Consider the following 23141-nt stretch of genomic DNA (forward strand, 5'->3'; position numbering starts at 1 on the left):
TCAACGTCACGATTCCCAGTTCAGTATGAAAACGTGGAGACCTGACGAAAAGATTGAAAGCCAAATTAGGCGAGATATAAACGTACATAGCCAAAAGAAATATAAGGGAAAAGAGGTGAACTCGCCTTGAGCAGCGTTATGGCACAGATGTTGAAAGGAGAGGAGCTGGGGTAAAGAAGAGAGCAATAATGGAGGCCGAGTAGCAGAGGGGAAGGGAGAGGGAGGGGAAGGGGAAAGAGGAGGAGCTGAAGCTGAGGAGTAGGGCTATGGTGGGGCAGAGGGATGAAGTAGTGGGGGTAAGTGACGGGGATGCTTATTGCACATGGCTTGAAAGATAGCGCTAGTGTTTGGAAAACTGATATTTTTAAACAAGTTAATTAAGAAATCGGAAAGGATATTAGGCTTATCAGAAATTTCATTTCAGTTGAAGTTAGGGTTAAAGTATTGATCGAAATGGATAAAACAATTTTCGATTATATTCATGAGAGGCCCATTATTGGCCATTTGAAGGATCTCTAAATCATGTTCAATGTCGGTAAACTTGTGGTTGGAGTCAGAGATGTGATGACCTATTGCTGAAAACCTATTGTATCTTATAGCGTTGACGTGCTCTGAATATCAAGTCGTGAAACTGCATCCTGTTTGCCCAACGTATGAGGAATTGTAGTCATTGCATTTGAATCTGTAATTCCAGACTTTAAGAAAGTATTGTATATGTTAACTGATGAGGAATTATGCAGAATTTCAGAATTTCTGTTATTTGTTCTGAAGGAAATATTTACATTATGTTTTCTGAAGAGATTTATGATTTTGTAGACATCTTTGTTGAAAGTAAAGGTGGAAGAAGTGGCGTCTTTATATTTTTCTTTAGTAAGAGTGGTCTTAGGTTGGTATCTGAACTTGTTGATAATCTGTTCTATAAAGGGCTTATTGTAACCGTTAAATTTGGCGATTGCACGAATAGTATTGAGTTCGTAGTTCAAGTCTTTCTTTGACATGGGTATTGTGAAGGCACGGTGGACTACTATTATAGGTTTATAGGTAGCACGTTTGTGTGCTTGGGGATGTGTGGAGTCTTGACAAATGGTAGTTGCAGTTTGTGTAAGATAAAGAGGAAGGGTGTCTATGAATGGTCAAATCTAGAAAATTGATTAACCTGTTTGTTTCAGACTCAAGTGTAAATGTAATGTGGGAATCGATGCTGTTAAGATCGTGAAGGGTAGAGGCCGCGTTCTTAATTTCCTTGTTCATAATTACAAATGTGTCATCCGCGAATCTGGCCCATAGAAGAATGTTGGGAAAGTTGTTGTTGATTTTAGAGTGTTGCAGATAATCTAAATAAATCTCCTAAGATACCAGAGGTGGGTGATCCCATTGCTAATCCGTCTTGTTGATAAATAGTTTTGTCAAAAGTGAAAAAGTTATTATTGACGACTAATTTCAGAATGGAGATGAAGTCATGTATTTCAAGTTTGCTAAGAGGACTGTATTTCTTTAAATTGCTTTCAAGAATAGGAAAAAGATTTGCTGTTTGTATGCTTGGATACATGTTGACTATGCCAAAGGAATGAAGAGAGTGGTTAGGTTGCAAGTCGAAGGTCTTTAGTTTGTCAATTAGTTCATTGGTGATTTTAATAGACTTATTGGCGAGAAAATTGTAGTTTTTAGCCAAGAAACTTTGGACAAATTGAGAGGCTTTATACAGAGGACTAGGCCTATAGTTAATAATAGGGCGGATATGGATGCGGGCGTTATGGATCTTTGGGAGGGCTTTAGCTGTAGGAAGACCCGGGTTCATATTTAAAAGCTTAGATTTTTTGTGGTCCGTGAAAAGAAAGGAAGTGTTCTTTAGGGTTTGTTTTAATTGTCTTTGAATTCGTTGGGTTGGGTCTTTCTTAATTATTGAAAAAGTCCTATGCTCAAAGTAAATAAAAAATTTTAATATTCCACCTTCTCAATACTAAAAATCATTTGATGTTTTTACAAAAACATTACAATGATATTAAAAGGTACTAGTTTCGGTCCACTGTGGACCATCATCAGCCTAGCCAAATTACAACAGTAAAAGACATAGTGATAAAAATAGTGTGAAGAAATGAGAGAGGATCTAGAAGGATGGGATGGTGGTGGAATGACAGACAAAAGTGAAAAACCGTATTTGCGAACAATGATAAAAGTAACAGAAGTGTTCACATTAACAAGTAAAATCTTGTGAAGCCACGTAAAAACTCTTGATGAGATAGTCTTTGGTTGGCAGTTACTCATGTGTTGCACGATTGACATATATAACTAAGTATATGCTTCTAGAAAGTTGTAGATGTAAGTTCCACTTTTGCGTAGAGGGAAGAATTGTCCGATGAGACCAGCATTAAAAATTGACCAAGTTGAACATGTTCTATGGTGGAATGAAAAGCTTGCTGTGTTAAACATAAGTAGTCTCAGTTCAATTGGGACCCCAATGAACCTAGGGAAAGAAGATGGTATTAACGCGAATAATCGAATAGAGAACAAGCGAGGCACCGGAAAATATAAACGATGACTCACCTTGCGCTGCGTGGAACAAACTTGCTATATTGAATGCAAATTATGGAGTGAGCGTAGCGCGGAGTAGATCTGCAGGAGAGGGGGTAGGTGAATACGGAGGGGAGGAATGACGTAAGTGGTGGAAGTTGGGAGGGATGGGGAAGGTTCAAGGCGGGGTGGACGGGAGAGGAAGTGATGGTGTTTGTATTGTCGGGGGACCCTTAATTGACTTAAAGAAAGAATTTTGAACGAGCGATTTGTTTTTTCTGTAATAAGTAATGAAAAGGTCGAATAAAATATTGGGTTTCTCAGTTATTTCGTTAAGGTTATAGTTGGCATTAAAGTATTGATCTAAATGAATGTAAAAGTTCTCTATTATATTGAGTAGAGGTCCTTTCTTAGCTATTTTGAGAATGTCCATGTCTGTTTCAATATTCGTGAATTTGTGGTTATAGTCGACCATATGTTGGCCGATAGCTGAAAATTTGTTGTATCTGACTGCATTGAAATGTTCTAAATATCTAATGTTGAAGCTCCGGCCGGTTTGCCCCACATAAGAAATATTAGAGCATGTATTACATTTAATCCTGTAGACGCCTGATTTTGTGTACCTATTTATTTTATTAATATGTGAGGTGTTATGTAAGATTTGTGTGTTGTTGTTGTTGGTTTTAAAGGCTATTTTCGCAGGCGTAGCAGGGGGAGAGGTGAGACTCCCACGTGGCGCGTCCCAGGTGGCGGATAGGGGGGTTCTAACCGGCTTGCCGGCGGACTTGAGGGAAATAAAATACCTCTCGCGGACCAAACACACTACCCCCTGCGGGTGGGGGACGCACATGTAGAATACACCCGCAGTATCCCCTGCCTGTCGTAAGAGGCGACTAAAAGGGGCGACCAAGGGCTGACTGAATTAGAACCATGAAACTAATTTTGAATCTTACCATCACGCGGGGAACACCATGGGTTGCCTCTACTTGCAAGTAGTACCACTATATTAGGTATGAATTAAGTTTGTGATTAGTAGCAGCTGGAGGGGGTTCTCCTGTGGGTTTCCAGTACCCATGCGTCGTACCCATGTGAGCAACACCGCGGGTCTGGGCATTGCCTGTGAGTTGTACCACTATATGAGCGACACCGTGGGTCTGCGTTGCCTGTGATTGGTACCCACTCTGTGAGGAACACCATGGGATGTGTGGTTAGTACACCTAGGTGAGGAACCTTATCGGTCTGCGTTGGCTGTGAGTGGCGCCATTGTGTGAGAAACACCATAGGTCTGCGTTCCCTGTACGAAGTGCAAACCTTGTGAGTAGTACCTTCTTGTGTTGAACACCGTGAGTCTTCGCTACTTTTGATTAGTACCCCGACATGACAAATACCATGGTTCTACTTTACTCGCGACATGTACCATTCTGTGGGGCCTTAGACGTGGATTTTGCACCCCTTTAGACATCAAGCATCCTTGTGCTTTATAAGTGGTCCCTTGGTCAGTAATACTATTATTTTCGATCTTGTTTTAGCCTGATCCACTGTTTTTTGTTTGTTTGTTTGGTTGCTTTTTGTTGGGTTCATGTCCATCAAATCATTCTTCATGACAATTTTTATTTTATTTTGGTCAGTGGATGTATTTGACCTTTTTGTTATTTCATTTCGTACCATTAGGGGCCGATGACCTCGATGTTAGGCCCCTTTAAACAAAAACAAAAAAAAAAGGCTATGTTCATACCTTTTTTCTTTAAAACATTGGTGATCTTGTGAATTCCATTGACGTAAGTGAAGATGGAAAAAGAGTCATGTTTAGGTGGTTCTTTTTTAAGTGTGGTCTTGGGGCGAAATTTATGTTTGTTAATGACGTTTTCTATGAAATGGCTACTGAAGCCATTGAATCTGGCAATGTAGCGGATAGTATTCAATTCGATATGAAGATCTTTTTTATTCATAGGAACGTTGAATGCTCTATGTACAAGACTGTTATATGTTGCTTTTTTGTGGGGGAGGGGGTGAGCTGAATCTTGTTGCATTGTGACGGCCGATTGGGTGGGCTTTCTGTAGATCTTGTAGGTTAAAGATTCCTGTTGTCTAGTGATCGTAAGATCCAGAAAATTAATTTTTTGATCTACTTCCGACTCCAATGTGAATTTAATATGCGGATCGATGTTATTAAGTGTTTGAAGTGTGGTGTGAGCATCTTCCAAATTCTCGTTGATAACTACTAGGACATCGTCGACGTATCTAGCCCAAAGGAGAATATTGTCGAATTTATTGTTGATTTTAGTATTCTCGAGAAAGTCCAGATAGATTTCTGCGAGAATGCCTGATGCAGGTGAACCCATTGCCAGACCGTTTTGTTGATAGATCAAAATCAAGTCAAATCAAAATCTCTTTATTTGTAAATGAGGTGTCTACCTCGGTGGCAAATGGTACACTAAAATACCTTATTGTCAAACACTAATATTAAATTAACAAGAGAAGAAAATTTTCCTATAATACAATATTATACAATTTACGCTAACAATGTTTTCTATTAAACACACAGCTCATCCTTAATAAATTTATATTGTTTACAAAATTCTACTTATAATATCTCCTGTACTAACAAATATAGTCAGCTGATATACAGTATGTAGAATTACTTCAAATGATACTATACAACTGGTATAAGATTAATATTTACATTGCATTTATTTATTTACTTTTTTTACCCGTTCTGGATCCTAAGTAGCATAATGACCTGCTGCGTCTTAACCAGAGCCCCTTTTGCCACCACTTTTCAGAGTTCCTGAAGGGCCTTCACAGCTACCGTAGCGGTCCCAGGGCCCTCGAAGTTCCCACTGTACTTTACCCCTACAGGCAGTCTCCTACTTTGGCTGTCCAAACCCTTTAGACCAGGGGATGGAATTAATTTATTCACACACATTTTTTTATTTTTTTTATTTACAATAACCTGCACTGGTCGAATGCCCTCTAACACTTCATTTATTTTCTCTGTTGCTGTTTATTCTCTTCTTGAATATCTGTACAGATTTTGGAAAAGGATCAAACACTACCCCTGGTAAACTGTTCCACTCCTTCACACCCTTCCCAATGAATGAAAATTTACCCCAATCGCTTCTGCTAAAATTCCTTCTAATTTTATATTTGTGGTCAGTCCTGCCGATATAATTATTTTCCAACTGAAGCCTCTCACGGATATCTCCCCATGCTTCTTCTCCTGTATAGGCTCTATAAATCCTATAAGTCTAGTTTTCTCCCTTCTCTTACGTAAAGTTTCCCACCCAAGTTCCTTTAACATTTCTGATACACTACTCTTTCTCCTGAAATCCCCTGTTACAAATCTTGCTGCTTTCCTCTGCACACTATCTATTTCTTTCATTAGGTATTCTTGGTGAGGATCCCAAACACTGTTTGCATATTCCAATAATGGACGAACCATACTCAAGTAACTTTTTTCTTTTAATTCTTTGTTGCATCCTTTATGTAGCCTCATTATGACATGTAACGATCTGTATGCTTTTCCAATAATGTCATCAGTATGACCCTTCCAGTGCACATTACTTTCAAATCTCACACCTAAGTATTTGCACTTGCCATCTTTTGGGACAACTACCTCATCCAAAGTATATTCAAATTCAGTTTTAAAGCTCCTGTTTGTAAAAGTTGTAACAGTTGATTTGCCTCCATTAAACGTTAAAAAGTTGTTATTTAACGACTAATTTTAACAATGTAATGAGATCTTGAATTTCCCATTTACTCAAATGACTGTTTTTGTGTAAATTAGTTTTGATGATGGGAATTAATTTAGAAATTGGAATGCTTGGGTACATGTTTACGATATCAAAGGTGTGAAGTGAGTAGTGAGGTTGCATGTTAAATTTATTAAGTTTGTCTAATAATTCAAAGGTATTTCTAACCGATTTATTGGATGAAAAACGGTAATTTTTGCTTAAGAACTTTTGAATAAATTGTGCGGTTTTATATAAAGGGCTCGGTCTGAAATTGATGATTGGACGAATGGGAGCACCTGCCTTATGAATTTTTGGAAGAGCTATTGAACTGAGACTACTTATGTTTAACACAGCAAGCTTTTCATTCCACCATAGAACATGTTCAACTTGGTCAATTTTTAATGCTGGTCTCATCGGACAATTCTTCCCTCTACGCAAAAGTGGAACTTACATCTACAACTTTCTAGAAGCATATACTTAGTTATATATGTCAATCGTGCAACACAGGAGTAACTGCCAACCAAAGACTATCTCATCAAGAGTTTTTACGTGACTTCACAACATTTTACTTTTTAATGTGAACACTTCTGTTACTTTTATCATTGTTCGCAAATACGGTTTTTCACTTTTGTCTGTCATTCCACCACCATCCCATCCTTCTAGATCCTCTCTCATTTCTCCACACTATTTTTATCACTATGTCTTTTACTGTTGTAATTTGGCTAGGCTGATGATAGTCCACAGTGGACCGAAACTAGTACCTTTTAATATCATTGTAATGTTTTTGTAAAAACGTCAAATGATTTTTAGTATTGTGAAGGTGGAATATTAAAACTTTGTATTTACTTTAAGCATAGTCTCAACTCAATACGGAACCTAACAATGAAGTTTATTACTTTTAATGATGACGCTAACCAAGCTAAGCACAAAGCCTTTCAATATCCAGGCATTAAGTTAAAAATAGCCAAATTAGGCAAAGACATAGATTTTCTCAAACAGTGCATTCGGTTTGATTTAACGCCAAATTTCTTAAGACACAACAAAAAGAAACATCGTATCACGTCACAAACTTCCAAAACTCAAACTAAGACTAATAAAATTTGGTTGAAAGATGAAATCAAGTTTCTTTATAGGAAAAAATCATTCCTTAACCTCAAACCTTGCGGCAACAAAATTGTTATCTAAAGCGCATTGGACAATCTTCTTCCAATCAGTTGAAGATAAATTATTCATAGACTTAACCAAGAAACAACATACTTTGGATATTAAATTGGAGAAATTAAAGAGATCCAAATCGCAAGATTATCAAATTAGACGCAATAGTAGACCAGCAGACGATCGTAACCATTTTCATCCACCCGTAATTAACCTATCCAATACTCCCCTAAATCCAAATGAAGAAGGAATTTTAGCCAAGGGACCCAAACATAACTGGCCCAATTTGAACACAACCAATTCAATTATTACAATGATAACAGAATTGGAATTAGCTATCTCTAAAACGCCTTTAGACACACAAGATGAATGAAGATATGACATCAAAAAGAAAATAACATCCTTTTTCGCAATAATTCACCTAATTTTCCCGCCAATTCTAATAATAGGAATGTACAAACCGATTTGAAGCTCCTGCACAACCTAAACAAAAAAATTAAGGACAACGACCTAATCGTGACCAAGGCCGATAAAGGCAACACGACCATAATCATCGATAAGAATGAATATATCAGTAAAACATCAGATTTCTTTAAAGATAGTTCCTTTTCCATAATTAAAAAAGACCCCACACAAAAAGTCCAAAGACTCCTTAAACAAACTTTAAAAAACTCCTCCTTCCTACTCACTGAACATGAAAAAACCCTGGGCTTCCTACAGCTAGAGCTCTTCCAAAAATTCCTAAGGCAGGTGCTCCCATTCGTCCAATCATCAATTTCAGACCGAGCCCTTTATATAAAACCGCACAATTTATTCAAAAGTTCTTAAGCAAAAATTACCGTTTTTCATCCAATAAATCGGTTAGAAATACCTTTGAATTAATAGACAAACTTAATAATTTTAACATGCAACCTCACTACTCACTTCACTCCTTTGATATCGTAGACATGTACCCAAGCATTCCAATTTTTAAAATTAATTCCCATCATCAAAAGTAATTTACACAAAAACAATCATTTGAGTAAATTGGAAATTCAAGATCTCATTACATTGTTAAAATTAGTCATAAATAACAACTTTTTTACGTTTAATGGTACCACCTATCAACAAAACGGTCTGGCAATGGGTTCACCTGCATCAGGCATTCTCGCAGAAATCTATCTGGACTTTCTTGAGAATACTAAAATCAACAATAAATTCGACAATATTCTCCTTTGGGCTAGGTACGTCGACGATGTCCTAGTAGTTATCAACGAGAATTTGGAAGATGCTCACACCACACTTCAAACACTTAATAACATCGATCCGCATATTAAATTCACATTGGAGTTGGAAGTAGATCAAAAAATCAATTTTCTGGATCTTACAATCACTAGACAACAGGAATCTTTAACCTACAAGATCTACAGAAAGCCCACCCAATCGGCCGTCACAATGCAACAAGATTCAGCTCACCCCCTCCCCCACAAAAAAGCAACATATAACAGTCTTGTACATAGAGCATTCAACGTTCCTATGAATAAAAAAGATCTTCATATCGAATTGAATACTATCCGCTACATTGCCAGATTCAATGGCTTCAGTAGCCATTTCATAGAAAACGTCATTAACAAACATAAATTTCGCCCCAAGACCACACTTAAAAAAGAACCACCTAAACATGACTCTTTTTCCATCTTCACTTACGTCAATGGAATTCACAAGATCACCAATGTTTTAAAGAAAAAAGGTATGAACATAGCCTTTTTTTTTTGTTTTTGTTTAAAGGGGCCTAACATCGAGGTCATCGGCCCCTAATGGTACGAAATGAAATAACAAAAAGGTCAAATACATCCACTGACCAAAATAAAATAAAAATTGTCATGAAGAATGATTTGATGGACATGAACCCAACAAAAAGCAACCAAACAAACAAACAAAAAACAGTGGATCAGACTAAAACAAGATCGAAAATAATAGTATTACTGACCAAGGGACCACTTATAAAGCACAAGGATGCTTGATGTCTAAAGGGGTGCAAAATCCACGTCTAAGGCCCCACAGAATGGTACATGTCGCGAGTAAAGTAGAACCATGGTATTTGTCATGTCGGGGTACTAATCAAAAGTAGCGAAGACTCACGGTGTTCAACACAAGAAGGTACTACTCACAAGGTTTGCACTTCGTACAGGGAACGCAGACCTATGGTGTTTCTCACACAATGGCGCCACTCATAGCCAACGCAGACCGATAAGGTTCCTCACCTAGGTGTACTAACCACACATCCCGTGGTGTTCCTCACAGAGTGGGTACCAATCACAGGCAACGCAGACCCACGGTGTCGCTCATATAGTGGTACAACTCACAGGCAACGCCCAGACCCGCGGTGTTGCTCACATGGGTACGACGCATGGGTACTAGAAACCCACAGGAGAACCCCCTCCAGCTGCTACTAATCACAAACTTATTTCATACCTAATATAGTGGTACTCCTCGCAAGTACAGGCAACCCATGGTGTTCCCCGCATGATGGTACGATTCAAAATTAGTTTCATGGTTCTAATTCAGTCAGCCCTTGGTCGCTCCTTTTAGTCGCCTCTTACGACAGGCAGGGGATACTGCGGGTGTATTCTACATGTGCGCCCCCCACCCGCAGGGGGTAGTGTGTTTGGTCCGCGAGAGGTATTTTATTTCCCTCAAGTCCGCCGGCAAGCCGGTTAGGACCCCCCTATCCGCCACCTGGGACGCGCCACGTGGGAGTATCACCTCTCCCCCTGCTACGCCTGCGAAAATAGCCTTTAAAACCAACAACAACAACACACAAATCTTACATGAAACATCACATATTAATAAAATAAATAGGTACACAAAATCAGGCATCTACAGGATTAAATGTAATACATGCTCTAATATTTCTTATGTGGGGCAAACCGGCCGGAGCTTCAACATTAGATATTTAGAACATTTCAATGCAGTCAGATACAACAAATTTTCAGCTATCGGCCAACATATGGTCGACTATAACCACAAATTCACGAATATTGAAACAGACATGGACATTCTCAAAATAGCTAAGAAAGGACCTCTACTCAATATAATAGAGAACTTTTACATTCATTTAGATCAATACTTTAATGCCAACTATAACCTTAACGAAATAACTGAGAAACCCAATTATTTTATTCGACCTTTTCATTGGTTATTACAGAAAAAACAAATCGCTCGTTCAAAATTCTTTCTTTAAGTCAATTAAGGGTCCCCCGACAATACAAACACCATCACTTCCTCTCCCGTCCACCCCGCCTTGAACCTGCCCCATCCCTCCCAACTTCCACCACTTACGTCATTCCTCCCCTCCGTATTCACCTACCCCCTCTCCTGCTGATCTACTCCGCGCTAGGCTCACTCCATAAGTTGCATTCAATACTGCAAGAGTGTTCCACGCAGCGCAAGGTGAGTCATCGTTTATATTTTCCGGTGCCTCGCTTGTTCTCTATTCGATTACTCGCGTTAATACCATCTTCTTTCCCTAGGTTCATTGGGGTCCCAATTGAACTGAGACTACTTATGTTTAACACAGCAAGCTTTTCATTCCACCATAGAACATGTTCAACTTTGTCAATTTTTAATGCTGGTCTCATCGGACAATTCTTCCCTCTACGCAAAAGTGGAACTTACATCTACAACTTTCTAGAAGCATATACTTAGTTATATATGTCAATCGTGCAACACAGGAGTAACTGCCAACCAAAGACTATCTCATCAAGAGTTTTTACGTGGCTTCACAAGATTTTACTTGTTAATGTGAACACTTCTGTTACTTTTATCATTGTTCGCAAATACGGTTTTTCACTTTTGTCTGTCATTCCACCACCATCCCATCCTTCTAGATCCTCTCTCATTTCTCCACACTATTTTTATCACTATGTCTTTTACTGTTGTAATTTGGCTAGGCTGATGATGGTCCACAGTGGACCGAAACTAGTACCTTTTAATATCATTGTAATGTTTTTGTAAAAACATCAAATGATTTTTAGTATTGAGAAGGTGGAATATTAAAATTTTGTATTTACTTTAAGCATAGTCTCAACTCAATACGGAACCTAACAATGAAGTTAATTACTTTTAATAAAAAAGTCCTGCTGTTAAAAAATTCCTTAGTTTTAGAGACATAGTTGGTTTTATTCATTATAACTGTGGTATTACCTTAATCAGCTTTAGTGACTATTAGGTCGTTATTATTGATTTTCTTTTTAAGTTCGGCGATTTGTTTGTGTTCGGAAATCTGCTTATAGTCAGCGGGATTAATGGAGGAGGATCTTTTGTTTACGTTGTCAGAGGTAAGAATGTTGTCTAATTTCCTTTTTACTTTGAATCTAAGTTCGTCACATTGTTCTAGCGGCGTTTTGTTGATGGCGGCTTCAGATTCAATAACTAAAGTAGTGGCGATGTTCATTTTGTTCAGGTTAGGCCGGTTGTGCTCTGAGCCTTTCGATAGAATGGTAGAATGGTGGAATTTCTCAATTACATACCCTAACAATTGCATTACCTTCTCTGAATTGCGTTCATTGTTTTAACTTGTTACAATTTAACTTTCCACATTAATCCTTGTATTTGCTGTCATGTGTTTTATATTTTAACGAGTCATAGTTTAACATTTGTCTTGTAGATGCTATCATGTGTTATATATTGCTATTTGATAAGTTGTATTTTGCTCAGTTGATTTGTTGGCTGATGATGACGCGCAATGAGCGTCGAAACTAGTACCAATCTTCTTTAAGCATTATGTGATATATATTCACATCAATAAACATTCATGGTATTGAAAAGGTGGACATTTAACATTTTACTGTAATCCCTGTTCAATACGGAACAAATATGAAGTTTCTAACTTTCAAGTAGAAGTTTCGTGAAACATGGCTGCCAAGCACTGGGTGAAAATAGTGGGGGCAAGTACGGAGCCTTGCTTAAGCCCATTTGTGATAGGAAATTCTTCTGATAGCTCATTCTGATGATGAACTCGTCCAGCCATTCCATTGTGAAGAGCCTGGATTAAGCCTTTAAAAAAAAAAAAAAAACCTTACATTGTTGTAAAACGAAAAACAATGCCTAAAGCAAAATTTCCGCGAGTGATCCACGTTCGTTTTCAAGAAGAAGGGTGGATGGACACGTCACTCGTACAAGATTTGATACAAACGTTTTGGGGTAATGTAGCAGGGTCCCTCCTTCGATGCCCGGCCCTTATCGTGTATATAAATTTTGAACTGTCTTCAAACTTAGCATCAAATAAGACTTTAACTACCATTATTGTCGATACTGCGTATATGACGGTCTTGTTTTCAGTGAAAATTCACCAACGTGTTCACTAGTGTAACATTTTTTAATTAATTTGATATTTTATTAATGATAAGATCTTGTAAATGTTTTTTAATGTATTCACTCATGCAACATACTTTTATAATTTCCAACCAGACGTCTGGTAGAATTTTGAGGTATTTGATATGACTGATGTTGCCCCACAGAAAGGGCGAAACATGTCTCAACGATTTTTAACGATGTTTAATATGTTAACATCTTGTACTGTATTGAATAGGTTGAGTTAAAATTAATTTCTTATATTATTATAAATTAAAATTATTTCAATACAGAGAAAATGATTTTCATTACTTGTAATAAAACCGAAGTACCCAGAGAAAAACCTGTCCCGCCTCCGCTTTGTCCAGCACAAATCTCACACGATTTAACCGGGATTTGAACCACGGAACCCAGCGGTGAGAGGCTGGCGTGCTACCGCCTGAGGCACGGAGGCTCTTAACTGCCCTTCCTATAAACGATTATTTGCCCCAATTTGCCGTCTTGAATTCCAACTTTATCTTCATATTGTGGTCTTTCCTACTTTTAAAGACACCACTCAAACTTATTCGTCTACTAACGTCATTCCACGCCATCTCTCTGCTGACAGCTCAGAACATCCGAGCCCAAACTTTGCAACAATTTTGTAACGGTACTCTTTTGTCGGAAATCACCCAGAACATATTGAGCTGCATTTTTTTTAAATTTTCCTGTTCTTGAATGAAGTAATCCTGTTGAGGGTCCCATACACTGGAACCATAGTCTATTTGGGGTCTTACCAGAGACTTATATGCCCTCTCATTTACATCCTTACTTTCTTTCTTTCTTTCTTAATGTTTACCCTCCAGGGTTGGTTTTTCCATTGGACTTGGCGAGGGATCCTAACTCTACCACCTGAAGGACAGTGTCCTGGAGCGCCAGACATCGGGTCAGGGGATGGAACTGGGGAGGAGGACCAGTACCTCGCCCAGGCGGCCTCACAGGCTATGCTGAACTGGGGCCTTGTGGGGGTTTGGGAAGATTGAAAGGGATAGACAAGGAAGAGGGAAAGAAGCAGCCGTGGCCTTAAGTTAGGTACCATCCTGGCATTTGCCTGGAGGAGAAGTGGGAAACCACGGAAAACCACTTCGAGGATGGCTGAGGTGGGAATCGAACCCACCTCTACTCAGTTGACCTCCCTAGGGTGAGTGGACCCCATTCCAGCCCTCGTACCTCTTTTCAAATTTTGTAGCAGAGCCGGGAATCGAACCCGCTAACTATTACACCACAGAGGCAGACTACATCCTGACTACAACCCTTAAATACCCTAATAACCATGTGCAGAGATCTGTTCCCTTTACTTACAATCCCATGAATCTTTCCTTATATTAACATCTAGGTACATAAGGAATTTTCACCCCATCAGTGCAGTAATTAAAACTGAGAGGACTTTTCCTATTTGTGAAACTCACAACCTGACTTTCAACTCAATTTATTATCATACCATTGCCTGCTGTCTATCTCACAACTTTTTTGAGGTCATTTTGCAGTTGCTCACAATCTTGTAACTTACTTGTTACATTATACAGAATAACATCATCTGCAAAAAGCCTTGTCTCTGATTCCACTTCCCTCATTTTCTAGGTATGTAAAAATGCTTACTCATGCTGCATTTCTCTTCTTTTTTATTTTGTTTTGTTTCCTGTATATAGTACAATAGTAATTATTGCATTAATAATACATGTGTGTGTTGGCGGTTGCTAGGCAATGGCATACCTGCCAACGTTTTTTGCTTTAGGTGGGAGACTCCTGATTTTCGACAGTTTTTGCCGCCTCCCGATTATTCTATTATTTCTCCTGATTTTAGCTTATTTTTTGGTAAAGTTCAAACATTTTTTCAAATCCTGCCATTTTAGCTTTGTATGCCAGTGGCCAGAAGTCCTTCGCTCATTGGCCACTTTCAAATGAAATATCCACGTTTTATTAATACAAGAATTGCGCGCGAATGTGTGATGTTTATTCAAACCTGTGTATTGCAACGCGTATATCAATTGTCAATCTCTCGTTCTTGTGTGCTATGTTCGTGTTTGTTTAAACCAGTCTATTACTATTGTAAATATTGTAAATACTTTCCCCAATCATAAACTTCTCACTCATAGCATTGTCTTTAAAACCAATATTGTACTAGTCTTTTACTATATGTTAATTTTCTTTCAAGTCTCTTCAAGGCTTTTTATAAATCAAATTTATCTTATTTATATGTAAATCAGATGGTTCATGGTGTGGGTTACTGTAGTCACATCGTAGTTCGTGAACCATGGGCAACGGCTGAGTGGCCTAGTAAGTGGTCCTGAGAGTCGGGATACAAGTTGCTATGGAATGGGAGTGGGCATCTCGGACATATTCTGAGTCATGGCCCTCCCTGTGCTCGGGCGGCTAGGACTATACAATTCACCGGTGGTCCATAACCCATTAGAGGAGAGATCCTCACTTGGACTATGTGCAAGTAGGGTAGCATCCTGCTTCATCAATTTACCAAGCTCAGAACATTTTAAGCAAGCCTCGGACCTATGGGAGTAACGGAGTCCCACTCCCATTTCACAGGCGAGGGACTCCTTGGAAACAACTCAGCGAATGAAATGGAATTCGATGGGGAGCTATCAATATTGATGGGGCTTATGGAAGAAAGAAAGTAGAACTGGCTGAGTCAGCAAAGAGGATACATTTGGATGTGCTAGGTGTAAGTGATGTTTGGGTAAGGGGAGATAACGGGGAAGTGATAGGAGATTGTAAAGTGTACTTGATGGGTGTTAGAAAGGGAAGGGCAGAGTCTGGGGTAGGGCTATTTATCAGGAATACCATTGCACGCAGCATCGTTTCTGTTAGGCCCATAAATGAGCGAATGATGTGGGTAGATTTGTCAGTTGGAGGAATTAGGACTAGAATTGTGTCCGTGTATTCACCATGTGAGGGTCCAGATGAGGATGAAGTCGACAAGCTTTATGAAGCATTGAGTGACATCGTGGTCAGGGTCAACAGCAAGGATAGAATAGTGCTAATGGGCGATTTCAATGTGAGAGTTGGGAATAGAGCTGAAGGATACGAAAGGGTGATTGGTAAATGTGGGGAAGATATGGAAGCTAATGGGAATGGGAAGCGTTTGCTGGACTTCGGTGCTAGTATGGGTTTAGCTGTTACGAATACATTCTTCAAGCATAAGGCTATTCACCGCTACACATGGGAGGCTGGGGGTTCCAGATCCATAATAGACTATATCTTAACCGACTTCGAATTCAGGAAATCTGTTAGGAATGTAAGAGTTTTCCGGGGATTTTTTGATGATACAGACCATTATCTGATCTGTAGTGAACTAAGTATCTCTAGGCCTAGGGTAGAGAAAGTGAAATCTGTCTGCAAACGAATAAGGGTAGAAAATCTCCAGGACGAGGAAATTAGACAGAAGTACATGGATATGATTAGTGAGAAGTTTCGAACAGTAGACAGTAAGCAGGTTCAGGATATAGAAAGTGAATGGGTGGCATACAGGGATGCTGTAGTAGAAACAGCGAGGGAATGCCTAAGAACAACTGTGTGTAAAGATGGGAAAAGGCGAACATCTTGGTGGAATGAATAAGTGAGAGCAACTTGTAAACGTAAAAAGAAGGCTCATCAGAAATGGCTCCAAACAAGGGCCGAGGCAGACAGGGATTTGTACGTAGATCTATAAATGAGGGTAATGACCTGAAATCAATCCAGGTACTGACCCCAGAGCCAGAGGTGTGCAAGTACATAAAACTTTTCAAATCTATTTGTGTCAGTAATGGACTTCGACATTCATATAATTTGTCACACTTGTTAATCATATCAAACATTCTCATTCATTGACAAGTTGTGCAACGTGAACTGTATTACGCATACATGCTTGTTTAAAAGGGATCTGATTGAATTTCCAGACGTTGTTGTAGAACATCATGTCATGTTGTCATTAATGTGTTGTTTTACAGATGTGTGTGCTATAGTGTTCTAAATGTTTATCTCGTGTTTTGGCAGCCTGAAAAATTTAATATTTATATATGCTTACAAATTACACATGGATGTTGTTATGAGATCATCCAAATGTAATGAATGCTGCATCTATCACTGATTAGTGCTACAGCTCTTGCAGCATCATACAGACTCAGAACTATCTTGAATTAACATTTCCTTCACAGAGTTTTAATGGAATATTGAATCAAACATTCACGAAATATACAATGATCAGCAAAATAGTAACAATTATATCTGAATGGTTCACCTTTTCAGATATAATTTTTACTATTGTGATCACAATTCAATAAGGGTCAAACATGAAGTTTATAATTTACGATGATCAGCAAATGCAAAAAATAACTCGGTGAAAGGACATCGTAAGTACAGTGGCTTCACATAAAATCAGCTTCATGGTCCGTATCGCACTTCAATAGATTCATAATTAAGTATTTATTTATTTTCCACCTAGTCAATACAATGATTGCTTAAGGCAATTTAATGGTTAAAAGTGGTACATGTTTCGTATATTATCAACATCTTCAGCGACATAACACTGTTTAGATGAAAAATATATAAATTGACAAAGTAATGCTCTAGAGGAAGTGTCCTTAAAATTAACATAAGATTGACATTACTTTGTCAATTTATATATTTTTCATCTAAACAGTGTTATGTGGCTGAAGATGTTGATAATATACGAAACATGTACCACTTTTAACCATTAAATTGCCTTAAGCAATCATTGTATCAATTAGGTAGAACATAAATAAATACTTAATTGTGAATACAGTGGCTTCGTCGGAAGTAAATTCAACTGGCACCAAAAATGGGAAAACACACACTTCTGTTAATTTAAAGTTCAGTGTGGATTTTTTCTTAAAAAATTATATGTTTAATCTCAGGGAAGGCAAAATTAAAATATATAAAGATATATTGGATATAGAATATCATTTTTATGTACAAAATCTGTATGACTAGAAAGATTCCAGGTGTTGCTTGTTTTGTCCATGTCACTGTATGTATGTACAGTTTTACTGAAGACAATTAAGCATTCTGAATTTACTATTTTGATGCACCCTCCTGCACTGCTGGAGGGTAGGAAGTAGTGAGGAAGATTATTTCAAATTTTTTGGGCTGCCAGATATCATCAGATACCTGAACTTTGCTCATTTTATGTTTTACTTGTATGTTTCAAGAAGTTTGCTTTTGTCTCCTTCTTGAGTCAAAAGCAAAGTGAATTCTTATCTTCACACTTCTGTTTCAGATGCTTCAGATGCCTCGTCAATGGCAGAATTGTGTATGACTATTCCTCAGATAGCATACAATGAGCTGATGCAAGCAACAGATAATTGGAGTAAAGCAAATATTCTTGGCAAAGGAGGATTTGGTACTGTTTTTAAAGGAAAGTGGAAGAATACACTTGTTGCAATCAAGCGAATAGAGCAGGTATCCAAGACATGTTTTTCACTTTTTTCACTTATCGAAGAAGGTAGAATAGAGCACAGCTCAGATTATTTTTGTGGCTATGTACATCCTCAACATTTGTCTCATTTGAAAATAGGATACCAGGTCTACTGATGGTGTGATCACACAATCTGCACCATACAGGCAATTGCAGAGGTTATTGCATTGTCCATGGTGGTTGTTTCTTCAGGGACCTGATAGTCATCCAGCTATTTACTTAAAAAAAAAAAAGATAATACCCATCTCCCATAATCTTGGAAACGATAGATCCGGAACAGGGTATTGTTTATTGCAATACAAAAGTTAATATTCTATAGCATACGAGGGCTGTAAATAAAGTAGTGGCAAGTGGCGCTGTTGTGCATTTGTTGGGCATCCTGTTGAGAGTATTGTTGCTGTGTGGTGTTGAAGGGAAGAGTATTGATTTCACCGCTGTATAGCATGTTTTCAAAGGGTGATCAGCGTTCGTGGATTGAAATTGAGGTTGTCCATGGCAAAAATGCATCAGAATGAAGCTAATGGCGAGAATGCATTACCATATGACAGTTGCACGATGGGTCGAGGCGTTTTCTGGAGGTCGGAATGAGACTGCGGATTTACATCGCACAGTCGGCTGTCCATTCCTCAAGATCAGATTGACATCATGAGTGGTCTTATTTCCGTAGACCATCGATGGACTGTCCGGGAATTATCCGTAGATGTTGGTCTCAATCATCAAATGGTGTGGCACATGGTGACGAAATGTCTTAACATGAGGAAAATGGCTCCATATCAACTCACCGACGTACAAGAATGGCACCGGTATGCATCCACCTGGACAGATCCCGCAACGAAGGAGGCTCATTTCTGCATTGTATTGTCGCCATTGATGAGACGTGGGTACAAGCCTACGAGTCTGAATTAAGCGTCAGTCAAACGAATGGTGTCACCCAGGTTCTCTATGTGCACAGAAATTTCGACAGGAACCCAGTCGGGTGAGGCTTATGTTGAGTGTGGCATACAACTATGAGGGTCTTATTCTTGCGCATGTTGTGCCTGAGGGACAAACTGTCAACAGTGACTATTGCCAATTTCTGGAGCGACATCTGCGTCTGGCTATGCGGCGCATACAACCACGTTTATTGCGAGACAATCGCCCTGTCATGTTCAATGACAACGCATGTTGACCATGGTCAGTACTGAAACTTTGACTCCCTTTTAGAAGAGGTAGCATTGCATTGAATAGGAGGACTGAATTAAAATCTGAATTATTGTATAATTGATAAATATAAAGGAGCCAAAAAGGTATGTAAGAAAATAGTACAAGAAAAGAAACAGAAAACTGGGGAAGTTTCACAGAAATATTACAGGAGGATATAAAGGGAAGTCAAAATGTTTTGCATGATTTGGTGAAGAATAGCTTACGAAATAGGGAAGGTACAAAATTTGTAAAAGCTGAAACAGGGCAGATATTGACGGAAAGAGATGACATACTAAAAAGATGGGAAGAATACTTCTCAGAATTGCTAAATATTAAATACAGTGAACTGGTAGATGAGAAGGAGCAAGAAGAAACAATGGGGAAAGAAGAAGAACAAGAAAAGGAGATACCGATGTTAGAAATAGAGGAAGCCATACAAAAGATGAAGAGTAGTAAAGCAGCAGGAACGGATGAGTTAACTACGGAAATGATAAAAGCAGCAGAACCAACAGGGCTACAGTGGCTGTATAGATTAATAGAATACTCTGGAGAAAGAAAGAGATCCCAGAAGATTGGGGAAAGGGTTTAATTATCCCGATATTTAATATAGGTGATAAAAAGGAATGTAGTAACTACAGAGAGTAGCCCATGTAGCTAAGATATTTGAGAGAGTATTGGAAGGAAGACTGAGGAGGAAGCTAGAAGGAGAAATGGAAGAAGAACAGTATGGTTTTAGGAAAGACAGATCAACATTTGATCTGATCTTTATGTAGCTGTTGTGAGCATACAAAAATAATAATAAAAAAAAGGGGAAAATAGAATTAATATGAAATTAAAACCAAATTAATGCCATGTACGAAATGCGACAACTTTAACTTACAGGTCTAACAAACGACAACTACAGAAGGATGTGGAAATGTGGAAGGAACCCTAACGAGGCCATGGGAACGTATGGCGTTGTGGGGAAAGAGACATACACAGCAAACACCCTTGAAATAATCTATTAACCAAATAAGATACAACACCAAATAGCAAATAAGGGACAAAAAATAACGTAGAAAATGAAAGTTAAGAACACTGAACAGAAAACATACTGAAGTGAAAAACATTTAGAAGCTCTTAAGATAGTAAGATGTACCAAAACTTCAATACAGAATTTGAGGCAGGATTACAGGAGGCGAACTCAAAGGTAGTTAAATTAACATTAATTACAATTTACATAGGTTACAAATTTCAGACAAGAAAAGCGAATTGCCTCCATAAAACAAGATGCTATGACTGTTGAGGCACAGTCATTGAAATGATCCAAAATTGGTGAATGTGGAAGTCTACGGGGAAACTCTGATACGCAAAACAAATTTACATTATTACAGAAAGTTAACAGAGTGGAAGTGCAAATGATAAAACCTATGTACAAAAATTAAAAGCTATGTACAAAAAGACTAGTATAGGAAAAACAAAAGTGTTTAATGAGCAAGGGCCGAAACACAAATAAGAATTTAAATTAACTCAAACTTAAGAATTCAGCGCTTACCTTGAGAGATCGGGGTCCCCCGGATGGGGTGGTCAGATGGAAAAAAAACCAGGACACACGCATCGCACACATGAAGCCGGCAGAGGCCGGAAATGGTCCGATCAGAAAATAACTAATGGGGACACAGAATTTCCCCAAACCCCGTATTCACCAATTAAAAATGCTGTTATACTGGCCAATAAGAAACTTTGTTATTGTAGCCTATCAAGAGCTTTTCTAGTAACTTCTTTATGATGACACAGGAAACATTTTGCAATTCCTTACCAAAGCCACACGTGGCACGACAGTATGATTCACAAGTTACCTAGTCTTTTAAAATACAAAATCTCATGAAACACAATTTTACACCTTAACTAATTTTAAACCAAACTTGTCCATTATTTGTTTTTTACAATAAATTCAAAATTTCTTTAAACAAATACCATTTAACATAAAATTTAACATTTCTTCATAGGTCGAAAATATTATCTCAATCAAGCTTCTTCCAACACCAAGGTCGATTTCCATATCCTTGAATGAAAATATTTTAATACAACAACTTAAGAAAATAAATTTTGAAACTTCTCAATTGTTCACCAAGTCTTTTGTTTCTTCATATTTGCAAATAAATAAAAAAAAACATAAGGATTTTGATTGCTTCCCCATTGTCTGTCCAAACATCAGTGACACTTTACATTAAGACATATGGTGGAGAAAAGATGGGAGTTTACAGGGCGAGTTGGCCGTGCGCGTAGAGGCGCGCGGCTGTGAGCTTGCATCCGGGAGATAGTAGGTTCGAATCCCACTATCGGCAGCCCTGAAGATGGTTTTCCGTGGTTTCCCATTTTCACACCAGGCAAATGCTGGGGCTGTACCTTAATTAAGGCCACGGCTGCTTCTTTCCAACTCCTAGGCCTTTCCTATCCCATCGTCGCCATAAGACCTATCTGTGTCGGTGCGACGTAAAGCCCCTAGCAAAAAAAAAATTTTTTTTAAATGGGAGTTTGGAAAAGACATAGTGATGACATTTATTGACATTGAGAAAGCTTATGACAGTGTGCCCAGACAGTTGATATGGGACACATTAAAAAAAAAAAAAGAGAGTTAACAGAGTGGAAATGTAAATGATAAAACCTATGTACAAAAATTAAAAGCTATGTACAAAAAGACTAGTATAGGAAAAACAAAAGTGTTTAAAGTTGAAACTGGTCTCCGACAGTGAAGTGTACTATCCTCCATACTATTCATCATAGTATCCTGTATCCTCATGCTCTACAGTGTTGTCATTTGAACAGTCTAAGCTTACTCGCACACATGGATGAAATTAAGGGTATATTTCACAAAAATTGTTTTCCATGTGATAGGTATCGGTGAAAGTTGGTTGTCTCCCTCAGTTCTAAATAGTATGGATCACCTTGATGGCTATAATCTACATCACCATGATCGTACAAATACGAGGGGTGGAGGTCTTGCTCTTTATTATAGAGACGACCTCAAGAGCAGTGTTATTTGCACCTCATCGACCGTTGAGATACCGAGGACAGAATTCACATTCAATGAAGTAATTGCGAGTGGATAGAAAATACTTACTGGAGTAGTTTATTGACCACCTGAAATAATTATCTCATATCGTCAAATTCGAGACTCATCTCCTTAATTTACTACCAGCGTATGAACATGTTAATATTTTAGGGGACTTAAACACTAATTCACTTATCAAGACCTGTGACACTAAGAGATTAGAAGATGTTTTTGTCATGTGATATGACGGTCCTTCCCTCTCAACCTACTAACCATGTGTATACTGCTAACTGTGTTTCACATACCTTAATTGATCTTAAAATAAATAATAACCCTCAGAAAGTTGTAACTCATGGACAAATTTCAGTACCGGCCGTGTCCACCCATGATCTTATATTCCTTGCTTACTCAATTCGTATTCCAAAATATAAACCTAGATATGTAACATGCAGGAATTTGAAAGACATAGACATGAATCAATTAAGATATGATGCCTACAGCCTTCCGTGGCATGACATTTTAAATCTAGACTATATTGACACAAAAATGAATACCGTATAATCCCGAATACCACCCGCCTCCGAATAAGACCTGCACCCTAAATTTGAGACGCCAAAATACGGAAAAAGATCAAAAATCAAATAACTTGCATACCTATTTAATTTTCTTCAAATATACCACAAATACAAATTCGAACAGCTTACAATTAATAAAATCATCACAA

General features: G+C 38.2%; 1 protein-coding gene across 3 annotated transcripts in view; it reads left to right on the top strand.

Moving 5' to 3' along the window:
• Nucleotides 1-23141, top strand: part of LOC136863895 (pelle-like serine/threonine-protein kinase pik-1) — a 630261-nt gene that overhangs the window by 274751 nt on the left and 332369 nt on the right. For all 3 annotated transcript variants that reach the window (XM_067140300.2, XM_068226049.1, XM_068226048.1), the window contains exon 5: nt 18004-18185. In XM_067140300.2, the coding sequence (XP_066996401.2) occupies nt 18004-18185 (182 nt within the window). The remainder of the gene's footprint in view (nt 1-18003; nt 18186-23141) is intronic.

Source organism: Anabrus simplex, chromosome 2 (genome assembly GCF_040414725.1).
Source record: "Anabrus simplex isolate iqAnaSimp1 chromosome 2, ASM4041472v1, whole genome shotgun sequence".
NCBI lineage: Eukaryota > Metazoa > Arthropoda > Insecta > Orthoptera > Tettigoniidae > Anabrus > Anabrus simplex.